The sequence below is a fragment of the Saccostrea cucullata genome, unplaced genomic scaffold (genome assembly GCF_032062105.1).
Source record: "Saccostrea cucullata isolate Sc308-1 unplaced genomic scaffold, CSIRO_AGI_Scuc_v1 ctg11639, whole genome shotgun sequence".
Taxonomy (NCBI): Eukaryota; Metazoa; Mollusca; class Bivalvia; order Ostreida; family Ostreidae; genus Saccostrea; species Saccostrea cuccullata.
In genome coordinates this window covers 14,250-33,239 of record NW_026931216.1, presented here as the reverse complement: position 1 = coordinate 33,239, position 18,990 = coordinate 14,250, and the positions used below count along the sequence as shown (strand labels likewise).

General features: G+C 33.6%; 1 protein-coding gene and 1 long non-coding RNA gene across 2 annotated transcripts; both read right to left on the bottom strand.

Moving 5' to 3' along the window:
- Nucleotides 1–221: 221 nt before the first annotated feature.
- On the bottom strand, nucleotides 222–10,323 carry LOC134231847 (uncharacterized). The gene is made up of 3 exons (XR_009984639.1): nucleotides 10,250–10,323; nucleotides 3,250–3,372; nucleotides 222–291 (listed from the first exon to the last, which is right to left on the bottom strand). It is a non-coding gene; the product is annotated as an uncharacterized LOC134231847 (long non-coding RNA).
- A 4,801-nt stretch (nucleotides 10,324–15,124) lies between these two features.
- On the bottom strand, nucleotides 15,125–18,054 carry LOC134231846 (uncharacterized). The gene is made up of 9 exons (XM_062713820.1): nucleotides 17,947–18,054; nucleotides 17,625–17,730; nucleotides 17,339–17,491; nucleotides 16,893–17,222; nucleotides 16,748–16,816; nucleotides 16,124–16,305; nucleotides 15,782–15,944; nucleotides 15,447–15,559; nucleotides 15,125–15,185 (listed from the first exon to the last, which is right to left on the bottom strand). The coding sequence occupies exons 1-9, from the start codon at nucleotides 18,013–18,015 to the stop codon at nucleotides 15,126–15,128; spliced, it is 1,245 nt and encodes a 414-aa protein (XP_062569804.1). The 5' UTR covers nucleotides 18,016–18,054; the 3' UTR covers nucleotide 15,125.
- Between the last annotated feature and the right edge of the window lie 936 nt (nucleotides 18,055–18,990).

Below are 18,990 nucleotides of genomic sequence, written 5' to 3'. Positions count from 1 at the left end.
ATCTTTGTGTGGAGTAGTAGATTCTAATGTGCTTCCGCCTTCAGCTCAGGTGAGCTAAAAAGTATTGCCTTTTGGAAGTTAAACATTTTTGAGTCAAACAATTTTAAGTAAGTAGGTAGGAAAAGAGCAACCGCAACCAAACAAGTTTTTAAACATGTTAAAGGTGGCCTTGGCATTGAGGTTACAACTGGTACATTACATTGTCACAAAAATCTTGACTTACCTTCACTGTTACTTTTTGTTGATGACCTTCTTCCTCAGGGTCAGACATGTCAAAGGTCAACTTCTCTTCTACAATCAAAAAAAGTTATGTAAAGAAATCTTATCAATTCCTTATTATACATGTATTACAAAAATGCAGACATGACAGATGAAGTACAGCAGATGAATAAATGGAGTAATTTAGGCCACTAAGATAAACGTATCATATATATTTATACGTATCATATATATTTATATATTTACTCACAAAATAGACATGAGAATTCTCTTTTGGGAATTTTCTTTTATAAAATTGGGGAAACACCTACTTTTTAATCATTGAGAATGGGGCCTATTGCACTCCCCTACCTTATGACCCTTAAAATACCCAGAAAAGTTTTTTTTGTCATTGGATACCACAAGATGTAGACCTGTTGTTGACGTTTTTTGCATGTGTATATTCCATTGATTTCTTTATAGGAAGCCTTAACAGTGCTTCCTATCCTTTCAATTCATGTAAATTGGTTGAATCTGATGTGTCAAGAAAATTTGTTAAAGAAGAGGTCCAGTGGCCACATTGCTCACCTGAGCAACTGGCTATTTAAAACTCAAAGCAAAAATCAGTTCAGTATTGAGAAGTTTAAATAGAAAAGAAAGGTTCAAAAGAAGAGGGGGGATGAGTTTTTGAACAAACTTCAATCAATACTTCTTATTGATACTTTTGAATAAATATGATACATACAGTAAAACTCAGTTAGTATGAACACTGATATTGCGAATTTATGGATATAGCGAAGTTATCTTGCGTCCCCAGCTATATAAATTTCTTAGAAGTTCTTATACGGATATAATGAATTACGGATATAGCGTAATTTCATAGGTCCCAGTGACTTTGTTTAATGTCCCAGTAACCGAGTTTTAATGTAATAGCTTTGCTGTTAATAAGATGAAAAATTTAATTAATATAACCTTTATATTCCTTTGTATAACTCTATATGATCCACTTATTTGGCTCTTCTGTTTTCTTGATTGGTCATGATTTGAAAAGACTTGGAATCTAGACTACCCAGGATGCTTCCTTATAAATTAAACAATCACAGGTTTGCTGTTCTTGAGAAGAGGATTTTTAAAGATTTTTCCTAAGAATTCTTCTGTTAAACTTTGATACCCGATTCTTGCCCAACTCTACCCACTGGGGTTTGAACAAACTTGAATCTACACCACAAAAGGATGCTTCCATATAATTATGACCAAACATGGCTTTGCTGTTCTAGAGAAGAAGAATTTTTAAATTTTCCCTATGTATTCCTATGTTAAACTTTGACCCCCATCATGGCCCCACCTTACCCCGGGGTGGGAGGGGGGGTGATCAAACTTGAATCTACATGTACACTACGCAAGGATGCTTCCATATTACTATGACCAATCATGGCTTTGCTGTTCTTGAGAAGAATTTTAAAGATTTTCCCTATATTTTCGGAATTTCTATGTTTAACTTTGATCCCCATCATGTCCCCACCCTAACCCTGAGGGTTTGAACAAACTTGAATATTCACCACTTAACGATGCTTCCATATTACTATGACCAATCATGGCTTTCCTGTTCTTGAGAAGAATTTTAAAGAATTCCCTGTGTATTCCAATGTTAAACTTTGACCCCCCCATCATGTCCCCAACCTACCCCAGAGGATCATTATTTGAAAAAAGAAGTACCTGAGGATCTTCCACATGAGTTTCATCTTTCCTGGCCGAGTGGTTCTTGAGAACAAGATATTTTAAAGATGCCATTTATTTTTCACTTATTCATAATTATCTCCCTTTAGAAGACAAAGTTGATTGATTGATTGTATATTGCTAAACGTCCCTCTCAAGAATTTTTCACTCATATGGAGACACTTGCCGATGGGGAGCTTCAAATTTTGTCCTACACTTGGCACTCAGGGCCATTGAGTAGGGATCTTTATCGTGCCAGCACCTACTGTGACACGGAGCCTTGGTTTATACGGTGTCATCCAAAAGACCGGTCTCCACTCCCCCCAGTGGGATTTGAACCCGCGATGTAAGGACAGGCTTATTAATTCGCGACTCTAATCAGGCCCTCTAACAATTGTACAACACAGGCGACAAAGACAAAGTTGCCCTTCATTTGATTATAGTTGAATCCCCTTCACCTAATGATACTTTATGGCAAGTTTGGTTCTTGAGAAGAAGACGAAAATATGTAAAGTTTATGATAACAACAACAACCATGACAGACAACTGACAAATTTATATCAAAAAAGCTCACTTGAGCCTTCCTTTGAATAATGAAGCCACGCCCTCCAGCATAGCAACAGTCAACATTACTTGATGACGTGTGATATTCTGAAAAATGATGACTGCACAGAATTTATATGTGCAAGGTTCACTTTAAAATGTATTTTTATATAAAGCATTCTAAAATAATATAATAAATATTGCCTATTGTTGAGTGTAACATTGAAAATTGTCACCCAATGGAGACCCAATGTCAACACCGCGGTTGACAATGGTACTCTTGCGATGAAAATGTTCAATGTTTCACTCAACTAAATGCAATATGTATATATTATTTGCAATTAAAATGTTTGCTATTTATATATGATATACTTTCATGTAAATTAGTTGAATCTGATTGTTTGAGAAACATTTGTTAAAAAACACTAGTACCCGCTGAATAATGAAGCCACACACTCAAAAGTACCAACAGTCAACATTGCTTGATGACGGGTGGTATTCCAAAATATAGCGACTGCGCAGAATTTATGCACGCACAGTTCACTGTAATATATATTTGAACATTCAATATAATACAATAAATATTGCATGTAGTTGAGTGTAACATTGAAAATTTCCTCTCGAAAACCATGGAAAACCTAGGCTACACCTGGGTTGACAATAGTGTTTTGGGGATGAAAATTTTCATTGTTACACTCAACTACATGCAGTATTTATATACTAAATGCAATATATTTCCCTGAAAACTTTGCTATTTATATGTATACACATGTACATGTATATAATATATACCAGTAGATTCTTCTCCCGGATCTGATCCCGGATCTCTCTGATCTGATTCTGGATCTCTGGTGCTGGATATAGATGTCTCAAACTCTGACATGGTCTGATTATTCAATTATTGCTCTCGAGGTTCTGTAAAAGAATAAAGGAATAATTCACATTCTTTCCAGGGGTAGACAACATGGTCAAGGCGCCAAATCTGTAACAGAAAAGAAGAAAATGTGGAACACTTCTAGTATACCGGTCCCCATAAATATGGCCCTAAAATAGGTGCCACTGAAGGCGGTGTACAATATAGAGACCATCGCTCACGGGATTGACAAAATCGAAAAAAAAACCACAAATTGCAAATTTGACCCCAAATTCATGTTCCTTGTGAAAAATTGGGTTTAAAAAAAAAACTGGTTTTTAAACAAAGTTTTTTAAAAGAGAATTTAAAGATTTTGTAATATAACGTACTTGTTTAGGAAGTAAATCTCCATCTTGCATTGTTTAGGAATGTAGCCACATGATCAATTTTTGACGTAATCTCATAAATATTCATGAGATGCATCACTTGTGTCTTGACGTAATGAAGAAATGCCTGATAGGACTCAAAGTGCAATGCTATTAAAATTGGGTGATTTTTGTGAGAAATACAGGGATTTAACAAATGTTAGCTAATTACTAGTCATCGATGGATTGAATTGTGCATCATTATCGATTTGAAAGGAAAAATATTCTGAATATTCGGACATGATTGGGAGGTCAGGATATCGAGCTGCAGTTAACGGTAAGTTGCTTTTACAATAACTTGCCTAAACTCAGTGCTGAAAATCGTCATGTTTCTACAATAGAGTTGATTTACCCGGACTTTCATCTCTTAAACTTTCCTTTATAAAGCAAAATTTCAATGAAAGATTTCTATTGACTTTATTGATAAAATTTCGAGCTCCTGTGCTTTTATAGACAATGTCAAACATTTTCATCCAATTCTAAAATACTGTCTCTCCTTTTTCATTGCAGTAATGTCAACGAAATTTATCGTAACCAATGTAATCACTGATTTTGTGCTGTTGTCGTTGTCACACACGTGCTTGAAATATAAGTACAAATCGGTACAAAAAAAGCGTTTGTATGATTCCGGGATAAATCACGCGATATCTTATGAGATTTCATGACGAGTGGCTTCAAAAATGGATACCCAAGCGGACCTAAAATACTGAAGACAAAACTTTTGTAGGAAAGCAGTAGATTTAGGAATAAAATCGGTAGGTATGAGATGGATTAAAAAAGCGGTAGACTCCCGCCTAAATCGGTAGAGTTAACAGGTATGATTTCATGTTTCAACTAAACCAAAGTGTTATATATAGGCACGATTCGACAGGCTGATTCATGCAAGTTTTTGGTCACAAAAGGCACTCATAGTGCCTTTTGTAAGCAAAAATTACATAAATCAGCCCAAAGTCAGAAAGATTACAGAGTGGATTTATTAAACAACCACAATTTTAAAAACTATATAACCTAACCCTAATCACTCGATCGAGTGGGAAATTGCGGTTTGTTTACATTCTGTTTAGCAACGGCAAGGGAAATAATTGCTCATGCGCAATCGCGTGATTCTGGGGACCAGCATGCCAGAAACTTCCCGAAAATGTATGTCTAGACCGGAAATCAATGTCATTTCATTAGAGCTTTACCCATTTGTTTTAATTTGGCCATAAATAAATTATTACAATTTATTACAATTTAAGACAAGAATGCATTTACCATAGGTTTTCATACTATCAGTTCATCAGGTCATATACCTCAAAATCAGGACATAATACCCATTTCAATTCAATCTATCTATCAAATAAAACTTATGGTCATTTCTCATCAATTCGTGGTACCCATTGATTCGTGATATTTTCTTTTTCCATTATTGTACAATCGTAAGGCAGTATTCCAGAAAATTATTTTGAGAAATCGGAAGTAGAGTTCCTGATATAAGCAAAGGGGCATAATTCAACTAAAATGATGAAAAACTTCGGTACGTAATGCAAAAAATATTCAAATTACGCTTACATTCATTTTATACGCTTTTGGATGACATACCTGTTTTCCTAAAAATAGCTAAACGGGTACGAAAAAGTAGGTAATTGATTTCAAATGAATTTCCATATGTCGTCTGCATGATTGACTGTTTATATCAAGTGATATTACTGGGCATTGAATAAAATATGGAAAGTTAAAACTCAGTGTTTTTTTTTTTATTCATCATAACCAGCAGCCAAATAACAAGTGCTGTAATACTATAAGATATGCATCCTTCAAATTAGATTATTTTTCTCTCTTTTTGCATCAGGAATTAAAATACAAATAAATTCCATATTATAATTCCAATTCTAACTTTATGAATATTAATTCAAATATTAAAATACTAATTATAAATCAAAAATTTTTTCAAAACATGTTTTGAGACGCGGGTTATGAATTTTTTTTTTCCTGCAATTATCTTTAGAAAATTATAAAAAGGTATTTGCAATCAACTAAATAATTTATGAAATAAAACACCGATTTCTGTCAATATTTTTTTATCTTTTTATTGCGTATTTGTGCCTGAAATAGCGCACCATACCAATAACTCGGATTTTGATGACGTACCACGAATTAATGAGACGCTTGATTTTTCTACAGTGGTGTAAACACCACACATTTTAAGGTGAATTTTGACACATATAAGTGATGAAATTACACCATTTTTTTAACTAAGAAAATATAAGACCCCATTATTATTAAATCACAATAAAATTAAGCTGAAAGTTTTTTAATCGATTTTATTTAATTACGAATCGGTAAGTACCACGAATCCATGAGATACCAGGCTAACATTTTTTTTGGCATGTTCTTTATGATTCTAATAGAATTTGATAAAATTAAAAGTTTTTAATAAAAATAACATGCAACTAAAAACTATATATTTTAGTATATTACTATATATATGTTATCAGGTCACTCAGGGTATTATACTCCTTGAGTGTCAACGATGTACCAATCATTTCTGCATAAAATGTCTGAAAAAATCAGTTGAGGAATATAACATTATGTCAAAAAGTGATGTTATGTGGTTTTGTGGTACATGCAGAGAAAAAGTCGAAAAGAACATTGTGGTGGATAGAGAGATAGAGGATAGGTGCAATGAAATAATGAAAATATTTGAGTCAAGGATTGATAAACTAGAAAAGGAAGTGCAAAACAAATGCAGTGAAAATGATGTCCGTGCAATCGTCAAGGATGAACTAGATAATAAAGTAGTGTCTGGAAATTCTGAAATCACATCGAATAATGATGAGGTACAGCCCAAAGAAAATGTTACAGCAGTCCTGCAGGAAATAAATGAGAGGAAAAGTCGGGAAAATAACATGGTGGTATATGGAATTGAGGAGTGTGAGTCAGAATCTAGTGAGACACGACGGAACTTTGACTACGAGAAGTTGCAGGCTATAGGAAAGGGATGCAAAACAAATATTGACAATTCCGACGTTAGTAAAGTGGTACGTTTAGGGAAATTCAAAAAGGATAAGGCAAGTCGCCCAATGCTTGTTACCCTTACAACAACAAAAAAGAAGGTGGAACTTTTTAAAGGTGCGAAATTCTTGAAGGATCACTTGGAGTTTGCCAATGTGAGAATTGCAAATGACTTGACAAGAGCTGAAAGGGAAAATGAGAAGAAACTGTATGAAAGGGCTAAAGAACTACAAGGGACACATTCGGGGGAATTCACCTTCCGAGTACGAGGACCACCCTGGGCGCGCAGAGTGGTAAAAGTTCGGGTAGAAGGAGAGTAGATATAAAGAAGAACAGTGAAGATAGTGTAAATAGTTTTAAGTTTGTGAATAGACTAACTTGCTTTTATACAAACGCCGATCAGTTCAGAAACAAATTCAATGAATTTCAAATCAGAATCCGAGATGTAAAACCGATGGTAATAGGGATTACCGAAGTAAAGGCGAAGAATGCTTCTTATCTACTAAATCCCTCCGAATTCAACATGGAATGGTCACAGGAATACAATATGTTCCACACAAACCTAGAAGGGGATATTGGTAGAGGAATTATACTCTATGTGCATGAATCACTCAAGGCGGAGGAAATAAAAGTTGATAGCAGATTTTGTGAGCATCTGTTCGTGAAATTGCGTACTAGTAGAAATGAGACCATGCTTATTGGAGTGATATACAGATCACCATCAGATAGTTCGGAAGAAACCGGTAGAACTTTAAGGAACTTGATCAGTGAAGTATCAAAGCTAAACTTTACCCACCATTTACTGATGGGAGATTTTAACTACCCCGGAATTAATTGGGAGATGATGACATCATCAAACATTCATTCAGAAGAGCAGAAGTTCCTTGAGTGCTTACAGGATAACTTTTTATTCCAAATGGTAAATAAACCAACGAGATGGAGGGGAACTAATACACCAAATGTGCTAGACCTGATATTAACCAAGGACCCGGACACAGTAGTAGATATGGAACTACAAAGTCCTCTTGGAAAAAGTGACCACTGTGTCATCATATTCAGCTATGTGTGCAGAGTGGATGTCAAGAAAACAAAGAAGAAGAGAAAAAGTTATAGCAAAGCTGACTATGTAGGACTAAAGGGTGAAATTAAGCAGATAAATTGGAGGCATATTTTGGAGAATGGCTCTGAAAACATAGATGAAATATGGACAAAATTTCGTGGAAAGATGGAGGATCTAGAGAATAAGTATGTACCTACTTATGAAATTGGAAGGAAGAAAAACCAGCAAATTCCCTTGGATAAAGAAACTCTAAATGTCATTAAAGAGAAGAATGCCTTGGCACGCAAGTACCTGGTACACAAAGATCCAGATGTTAGAAGAAACTACAATCGTACTCGAAACAAAGCAGGGAAACTAGTAAGGAAGGCTAGGAAGAAATACGAGAAAAATCTAGCAAAGGAAGCAAAGAGTAATCCTAAGAGAATATGGCAGTATATCAACTCAAAGAGTAAAAGCAGACAAGGGATTGCAGATTTATGCACCAACCCTAGAGATCCAAAATCAGAAAAAACGGATGATGATGAAACAAAAGCTAACATTTTAGCGGATTTTTTTAGTAGTGTTTTTACTAAAGAACCAGATGGCGAAGTACCACAACTTAAAGCCAGAAACATCCAAATTCAATGGGAACAACGTTACATAAAGGAAGAAACTGTTAAGAAAATACTCAGAGAACTTAAGGTGGACAAATCTCCAGGATTAGACAATTTTCATCCAAGGTTTTTGAAGGAACTACATGAGGAACTGTCGGTACCACTAACTATGATATTCAATAGATCATTGGAGGAAAGAAGGGTTCCAATGGAGTGGAAAAAAGCCAGAATAAGTGCTATTTACAAGAAAGGGAACAAGTCCTTAGCAGGAAATTATAGACCTGTGAGCCTCACATCAGTCGTGTGTAAAACAATGGAAAAGGTAATGCGGGATCAGATCACTGAACACTTCACAAGGAATGACCTATTTACAACAAGGCAGTATGGTTTCATGGGAGGGAGGTCAACCGCACTACAATTACTCAGAGTCTTAGATGAATGGACGGAGGCATTAGATCAGGGACACACCATAGATTGTATATATATGGACTATCAGAAAGCATTTGATACAGTTCCTCATAGACGTCTTATCAGCAAGCTGAAAGCATATGGAATAGGACTTGAAAATATTCAGTGGATCCAAGACTACCTAAGGGATAGAAAACAACAGGTTACAGTGAATGGGAGAAGTTCCGAGTGGCATGATGTAACATCTGGCATCCCACAAGGCTCCGTCTTAGGACCGATATTGTTTGTAATATTCATAAACGACCTACCAGAGATCGTCGAGTCAATGGTATACCTTTTCGCAGATGATACAAAGATTTTTAAAATTGTGAAAGAAAATGGAGACCAGGAAACACTGCAAAGAGATCTTGAAAAACTCGCTCAGTGGAGCAACACTTGGTTGTTGAAATTCCATCCTGAAAAGTGTAAATATATGCATATAGGAAAAAAGTCTTCACAAGAGGTGACATACAAGTTATTAGGAGAATCTTTAGAGCGTGTTCAGGAAGAAAAGGACATAGGAGTAATCATCGACGAAAATTTAACCTTTGAGAAACACATATGCGAGAAAGTAAAGAAAGCCAACTCGACATTTGCCATGATTAGAAGGATATTTCAACATTTAGATGAAAATACATTCATTCCGCTCTATAAATCTCTGGTTCGAACACACTTGGACTATGCAAGCTCAGTCTGGTTCCCATACAAAACTAAATATATTGAGATGGTGGAGGGAGTGCAAAGAAGGGCAACAAAGCAGATACCTGGAATGTCAGATCTTACCTATTCTGAGAGACTGAAGAAACTCAAACTACCAACACTCAGCTATAGAAGACACAGAGGAGATATGATAGAGATATATAAAATTACGAGTGGAAAATATGACACAAAAGCAGCCAATTTTGTGAAATTTAGGAGAGATCATGTAGGGAGAGAAACTGCAAGGGGGAATTCCAAGCAACTATTAATCCAGAGAGCCAGATTAGATATCAGAAAATATAACTTCACCCTGAGAGCTGCTAAGATCTGGAACAGTCTACCAGAGGATGTTATAAGTGCGAAGACTACTAATTCTTTCAAGCAACGTTTGGATAAACACTGGGAAAATCAAGACATTTTTTATGACTACAAGGCTACAATATCCGGAAGTCACGTAGCGAGTAATACTAAAACTGAAGTAGGATATAGGGAGTCCAATGAAGAGGATCCTTAGGGAGCCTGAATTGGAAACCAACGATAAGTAACGATAAGTAAGTATACTATCAGGGCATTTATACCTTCCCGTAAATCTTGCAGAATGAAATATAAGAATATGCGAGTTGAAAAATATTCAGCTTATCCCAGCTATCAAACATAGAACATCATTGAAACAGAATAATCTTTTTAAATACTTTGTTACATTCTAGTAATCATATATTACCTGTTAAATCAGTAAAATGTGTTTGATTCGTATGAACCGCTGCATGTGGCGTTCTCCGTATAAACAAATCAAAATATCGATCCCGACGTTAAATGTGAACGCCCCTTTGTTTTTGTGAAATACATGTAATAGATTTAATAATAAATTTTAAAAATATATAGAGAAACGATAGTTAATCAGATATGAAGACAAATAAATAAATAAGATTAGTTAAATTAACATTGCCTTCAGATATGAAGACAAGTAAATATTTAAGATAAATTAAATCAACATGGATCTGGCAATCTTTTTTTTTTTTTTAAATATACGCTTGGATATAAATATAATAGATAAAAAAATAGAAATTAAAAATTAAATCAATATTGATCTGACAAACAATAGAAATTAAAAATAGGAAATCCACGGGGAACCAGGCACCCCAGTTGAGGTATTAAATGACAGCTTCTATGGAGGTTTACCTCGATCTTTGTTGCATGTTATTGGAAAAAAATGTATTTTTTTTAAAAATAGCATTAACATTGGTCTTGCCATCATTTAAAAATATTTTTATATACGTTTGCTCATGTTTCTTTCCCCTCGCTCAACTCATGATGAAATTAGAAAATGTACACAAGTTTTAAAAACGAATCTGATCTGGACAATTATATAAACAACAGGGAATTTTTTGTAAAATAATTGGAATTTTATGAGTCAAAATATCAGGGTTTTTTCATTAAAAAAAAAGAACAAGGGTACCGCAAATTAAGCGGAGCATCACTTCGCTCGGTATAGAGGCAGCATTCGACGTCTATGGCACGCACAATTCACAAAAATGAGCAAAACATAGTTTCACAGTCGATAAACTAGGTTTATCTATGGCACGCCAAATTCACAAAAATGAGATAAACCTAGTTTCACAATTGATAAACTAGGTTTATCGACTGTAAACTATAGTTTACAAACCGTAAACTATAGTTAACGATTCGTTAACTATAGTTTACAATTCGTTAAGTATAGTTTTCATCTGTAAAACTATATTTAACGGTTGTTAACTATAGTTTATGAATGATAATCTAAGTTTATCTGTCTTTAATGAAACGTTAACAATAGATTTTGTTGATAAACATAGATTCACGTTTGTAAACTATAATTTACGATCGATAACTGTAGTTAAGAGTTGTTAATCATAGTTTCACAAATCGTGAAACTATATTTATCAGATCGTTAACTATAGTTAACGGTTTGTAAACTACAGTTTACAAATCGTGAAACTGTATTTATCAGAAAATCTATGTTTTGCAATCGCAAATGATTGTTTTCGGTGGTAAGTATAGTTTACGGTTATGAAACATAGATTATCGCGTTAACTATGGATGTGAAATATAGATTAACGTTGTTAACTATAGTTTACAGTTCGTAAACTATAGTTTACAACCGTTAAACCTAGTTTATCAATTGTGAAACTATGATTATCTCATTTTTGTGAATTTGGCGTGCCATAGTATTTATCGGTTGTAAACTGTAGTTTACGAACTGCAAACTATAGTTAACAACGTTAATCTATATTTTACTTAAGGAATGAAGCTAATTTCAACTTATGTTATCCGATATAACATAACTTGGGGCAGTTTACGCTTTATAAACCGCGAAGCGGTTTATAAAAAAGCGTAAACTGCCCCAAGTTTTGTTATATCGTATAACATAAGTTGAAATTAGCTTTATTCCTTATAATTTAAGTTAAGTATAGACAATAAGACAATTTTTCCTCCAGAATAAGGCTTCAGATTGAGCATTTTTTTAAAAGTAACGTCAAGTGGAGTAATACGTTTTTGACGTAACTCATTGTGACGTAGGCAAGTTATGTTATCCAAAATATTATATGTTCCTCTGAATGATTCAGCCAATGAAATAGCTTGATACAAGTGAAATTAAATTATATCTGTATATCATAATTAACGCGATAATTTATGTTTCACAACCGTAAACTATACTTAACACCAAAAACAATCTTTTGTGATTGCAAAACATAGATTATCCGATAGATACAGTTTCACAATTGTAAATTATAGATTGCAACTCATAACTATAGTTAAAGATCGTAAATTATAGTTTACAGACGTGAATCTATATTTATCAACAAAATCTATTGTTAATGTTTTTTATCAGACAGGTACACTTAGATAATCATTCGTATACTATAGTTAACAACCGCGTAGTTTTACAGATGAAACCTATACTTAACGAATTGTAAACTATAGTTCACGGTTTGTAAACTATATTTTACAGTCGATCAACCTAGTTTATCAATTGTGAAACTAAGTTTAACACTCCATATTTACAAAAATGAGCTGATCATAGTTTCACAGTCGATAAACTAACTTTATCGGTTGTAAACTTTTCTTTACGGACTGTTTACTATAGTTAACATAGTTAATCTATATTTTATATTTGTAAACCATAGTTAACGCCATAATTTATGTTTCACAACCGTAAACTATACTGAACACCAAAAACAATCATATTTATTGACAAAACAAAGATTATCTGATAAATACAGTTTCACGATTTGTAAACTATGGTTTACAACTCTTAACAATAATTATAGTTTACAGACGTGAATCTATGTTTATCAACAAAATCTAATGTAAACGCTTTATTACAGACAGATAAACTTAGATAAGCATTCGTATACTATAGTGAACAACCGTAAAATATTAACAGATGAAAACTATACTTAACGAATCGAAAACTATAGTTTAGGTCTTGTAAACTATAGTTTACAGTTTACAGTCTATAAACCTAGTTTATCAATTGTGAAACTATGTTTAGCCCGCCATATTCACAAAAATGAGCTAATTATAGTTTCACAGTGACTGTCGATAAACTAACTTTATCGGTTGTAAACTAAAGTTCACGGACTGTTAACTATAGTTAACAATATTAATCTTTATTTTACATTTGTAAATCATAGTTAACGCGGTAATCTATGTTTCTATACTTCACAACCGTTAACTATACTTAACACAAAAACAATCATATTCGATGGCAAAATAAAGCACATTTTAGCTCATTTTTGTGAATTTGGCGTGCCATAGACGTCAATCCTGATGTATATTTCGTCACACCCCCCCCCCCCCCCACTCCGTTGCCATGGAATAAATAGCACCTCGACACACAGCCGGTTGATATGTACTCCAGTGCATTTAACGATTTTTTTTAAAATGGAAAAAGTAAATTTAAACAAGAGGCCCACGGGCCTTATAGGCCTCCTCAGTATCGTGCAACAAATTTCAAACAATTGAAATTGGTTCGTGTTTTAAACCAGAGGCCATGAAATTTGCAATTCACAATTTTGAAAGAGGCACCAATGCTTATCATAATTATAAACTTAGCATGCTTACTCTATTTACTTAATACCCAGATGTATATCAGAGTAACCAAGAGAGAAAATGCACTTCCACTTTACAACCAGTTTTGCACCTCACTACAAAGGAACCACTCACCCAGGGGCCATATATTTCAAAATTTTGCATATTTTATCATAAAATGGTTGATTAAAACTAAAGAGCAGATTTCAAAACATTAATTTATTTTCAGACTATGACCCCCCCCCCCCTCCCCGACCAGAGGACATAAAAAATAACCAATTTGCTAGATGCACTTTTCTTCATCATAAATATATATACTTGGATCATTGGCATAAACAAATAAAAAAATGCATAATGCATTTTCACTATATAATCATTAGAGCCCCACCCTAATACCAGAACCCTGATCCTGGGGCACTAAAATTCACAATTTTGGAAGAAGCACTCTTTCTTAACATAACTATAAACTTAATTAGTTTATTTAATACCCAGAAACAGAGAAGAAAATTTTCAAAGAATGAAAGCATTTTCACTATATGATCAATAGAGCCCCGCCCTAACACAAGAACCCCTGACCCTGGGGCCATAGAATTCAAAATTCTGGAAGAGGCACTCTTGCGCAACATAACTATGTGTTTATTAGTTCATTTAATACCCAGAAGCAGAGAAAAGATTTTCAAAGAATAAATGCATTTTCACTATATGATCAATAGAGCCCCGCCCTAACGCCAGAACCCCTGACCCTGGGGCCATAAAATTCACAATTTTGGTAGAGGCACTCTTGCTCAACATAACTACGTGTTTAGTAAGTTTACTTAATATCCAATAGCAGAGAAGATTTTCAAAGAATAAATGCATTTTCACTATATGATCAATAGAGCCCCGCCCTAACACCAGAACCTCTGACCCTGGGGCCATAAAATTCACAATTTTGGTAGAGGCACTCTTGTTCAACATAACTATGTACTTAGTTGGTTTACTTAATACCCAAGAGCAGAGAAGAAGATTTTCAAAGAAATAATGCATTTTCACTATATAACCCAGGTAGCACACCAACGTTATTAAAACGTTATTAAAACGTTGTGAAAATGTTAGGAAAACATTTTCTAAAACGTTATTACAACGTTATTTTGTATGGTTTTTTTAACGTCATCATAACATTTTTTAAAAACATTGTTCAGCAATGTTTTGTAAACGTTTGCAAAAAACGTTTTTAAAACATTCATAAAAACATTTCGTAAGCATTTAAATAAAAACATTTTGCAAACATTTTAAAAACATTTTTATTCTTTTCTACATTAAAAATTAACTTTATATATAATGTAATATAGACAATCTTATTTAATGCTAATAGTTTACCCGGTTATTATTTAACTTTACAATGCTCTGCAAGAAATTTCTCATATTTGTAAAAATTGTCAAAACAATCATTAAAACTTAGTTTTGAAAAATTAATAAAATGTTTCAAAAGGTCTTTTAATGTACAGAAGTCAAAGTTTGCATTAATAGACGAATGAAACATTTCCTCCTCATTCAGAGTCTGAAGGGAACTCGTCCAACCGTGGGCTCTTTGACTTCTTTCCTTTCTTCTGAAAAATAAATACACAATCTTAAATAACATACTCTCTTATCTATATATTTTTCTTCGTAATAATTAATCATTTGGCATCTGACAACTGTATTTATAATGATTTTTCTTTCATTTATACAAACAATGTACACAATTTTTTTTAAAATGCATGCAAGGAGGTATACCGGTATGTTTTTGATAATTCTGTAAGGCAATGTTTCAGGTTTATCGAAATATGTTCTGTATACTATGTATTTCTAGATATAAATCTCTAACACACCTTGGCATAGTTGCTTCCTCCGGGAAGGTAAGGTGCAAATCTCAGCACATCTAACACCTCTCTTTTGATTGCGTCGAATGCGATTGTTTTCTTGGAAGCTTTGCGAGCAGCAGCTAATAAAATGTAAAATTATATCCGTGTAAGAAACACATACTATAAATGAAAAGATGAATTGTATGGGCAAAAATTAGTTAATTATTTGTATTATTATAAATAAAGTTCGAAATATGACCCAAATCTTGTAACATTGTTTTGTTTGTATTTATGTTAAACTAAGTAAAGTTTAAACGTTAAATGTTAAAACTTAAGTTACATTGTGCAAGTTTTAAACTTACAAAGAATGATTTTGAAAAGGGGTGTGCCGATAAAGGCGGTTTTTCCCTTTTGCCCAGTTCCACTAAACTGGCTCATGCATTTGTTTGTCATTATGGACCTCATTATTGCTCTGCATATCTCCCCTGCATTATCTCCCCCTTGCAAAGCTGCCATGGCATTTATCTAAAACAAATGAATTTTTACATATAATTTTAAGCATGTATCTACAAGTATGCTTCTTTGCAAACCCATGCAGTCTTTGCATGATTAATAATATAACAGACATACATTATAATTTACTTATCATCAATTGCTTTAATCAATATATCATGATAAGCTGTATAGAAAAGCATATTCCTTACCAGTTTCCTCTTGGAATTTTCATCCAAGCTTTCTTGAAAATCTTCAACTTCAGGAACAGAATCAAGCTTACTTCCCGATGGAAGTAAGCTTTCAATAGTGTCAATATCAACATCCACTGACGATATTAAATGGGTCTTAATTGCAGCTATGTCCTGCTGCAGAATATCTATCTTGGAAATGACTGAAATTTAGAAAGAGATGTGTTGCCTGTTTTTATCTGCTAAAAATGTTTGCAAAGTAATATATACATGTATATATATATATAATATTGCGCAATATGGTTTCTCAGACATGTTGATGTAGCTAATTTAATAGAATAGAATAAATCTTACAGGTAAGGGTAGTATAGTTAAAATTAAGTTGTCATACTCTCGGGAGGTACGATACAGCATCAGAAGTTTGTGATAGTGAAACTGTTGGTAGATATTATAGACATTATAAATATATCCTTACAATGTTCATCGTTATGTAATTAAAAATAAAATAAAATATTTTGCATAAAAGGTTGGAACCTACCCCTTCCTTGCACCCCCCCCCCCCTCATTTTTGTATGAGGTTGTCAAAGATTTTTTTTATAACAATAAGCTCAATCTTAAGCGCATGATCAGTACCTTATTACATACCTTGATGGAGTAACTCGGAAATGTTCCCTCCTACATTCTTTGTTGAAGATGTTCCAACATCACTAGAACCTGATAGAAAAGGTTCAGATTAAATAAAAAGAAAGATAAGCAAAATAAAATTATCTATTCTTAAAATAATTTGATTACATACCAGGTTTGGGTTGAGAAATTGATGAACTACTTCTAGACGATGATGGTTTAGCACCTACAACTGAAGAAACTTGTGAAATAATGGTGTCTCTTCTTGGTGATTTCTCAGGGATGAAGCTTGGGACCCCTGGTTTTGATCTTGGGGATTTACGAATGCTAGCATCCAGCAACTGCCTCCTTACTGAAGCCGTGATTAGGGTGTGTTTCCTAACTGGCAAAGATGGTGGCGGTGAGATTACTGATGCTTTTTTCACAGGTGTTCTGTGTTTTTTGTGATCCTCCCTCTGTGGAACTCTTGACTTTTTGGGGGATGGCTTTCTTTTACCTCTGTTAAGAAAACAGAGACCAATATTTTTTAAAGCTGTGTATCCCAAAGTAGTTTAAGTTTATAATAATAAATAAAATACATCTTATGGACCTAGATCAAATATTGATAATTACCTTCTTCATCACTCTCAATATCCGTCCCACTTTCTGACTCGCTTATTAACCTTGCCGGTAGCTTTCTTTTCCTGGAGTCCTCCTCACTTTCTAAATTTGATGTTTCCTCTGCTTTTTTTAGGTTTTTCCTGGCAGTTTCATAGTCCTCATAATCTGTTATAAATGATTTAAAAACAACTATAATACATGTATAACATACATTGTTATCTTGCGCTTGTCATCTTGTGTATTACAATTTCCTTTTTTTTTTAAATCTCATATTTAAGAATGCAATTAAAATCCTTACCTTGTCCAATTTTTCTAAATTTGAATTTTTTCCAGCTTTCCTTGTCAGGCAATGACATTTTTTTAATTTTTCTTTTGGCATTTGAATTTGGCCAATAGCAGTATTGCTTCAAATAATAAAAAGAAAGGCCATTTTAAAATATGTCAACATTGGATAAATCTGAATATCATTTAAAAATTAATACGATTATTGAAAAATTGTTCAGCTAATTTAAACATGTTTAACACAATTAAGAGCAACATTCCGGTAATAGAAAATATCTTTTAATAACTGTTAAATGAAAAAAAAATCAATGTTTCAAAGTTGTTTGTTTTTTACCTACCCCTTCCAGCCATGACTTTGGGACGCATTCTACACTTTCATCATCCACAAAATGTACAACTGCAAACATGATTCGTGGGCAATCTGAAATTAAAAAAAAATATTCTAAATAATTATTTGCTGAAAGTTTAAGTAGAGAAATATATGAATCATTCTGGTATTTATCTTGGATTAATTTTTGTTAGTAATTAGCATTTATATGTTAGTTTGTTTCGAAATGCAAGATATTTTCTTTCAGTGCTAGTAGTAGTAATTGTGATTTTGAGTGAGTAAGTGTTAAATGTTAACATACAGCTATGACATTTCATTCATGCAGATATATTAGATGGGGCATTTAGTTTTATTCTATCTTCAATTTTAATTCAAAAAATTTAATCTTAAGTTCCAATGTTTTAATATGCATACCATGTTTTAAACTGCACCATCGGGATAGCTCTTGTTTTATTGGTGGCAACCTATACTTGAAAGTTGTGTTGCAGTGGAATAAACACAAATTTATTGTCATGGTGAGAGGGTATTTTCAGACATCTTGTTATTAGCTTATCTGCTTCAATTGTTTTTATGGTGTAATCTCGGTGAGAGAATTGTGCATGACCAATGATGTAAGAATCACATGGATAAGTGAAGGAACATTCTGACGAATAGTAGACTCGACAGAGAAAAGCTTTTTTCTCTCTATTAACAGGCCGGATTACTTCGCAATATTTCTTCCTATCTGTTCTGTATACATTGTTTGGTCTTTTATACATAATGTTTGTCACCTTCTTCTGATCTGGGATGACATCAGTTTCCATGGACTCAAATATTCTTTTAACTAATTGAGCTGCTGGATTATTCCCACCTCGAACTTTTCTCTTCAACTGCTGCATATAATTTTCAAAGGGCCATGAAGCGCAGTTCTCTAATGATCCAAATGCATCAGCTTCTGTTTGTAAATGCAAGAGACTGTGTACATTATACACGCAAAATTCCTCTCCATACAACCTGCGACAATTTCGTACAAAGTTACACAGTAGGCGATGCGCATAATCTGAGTAATTCGAAA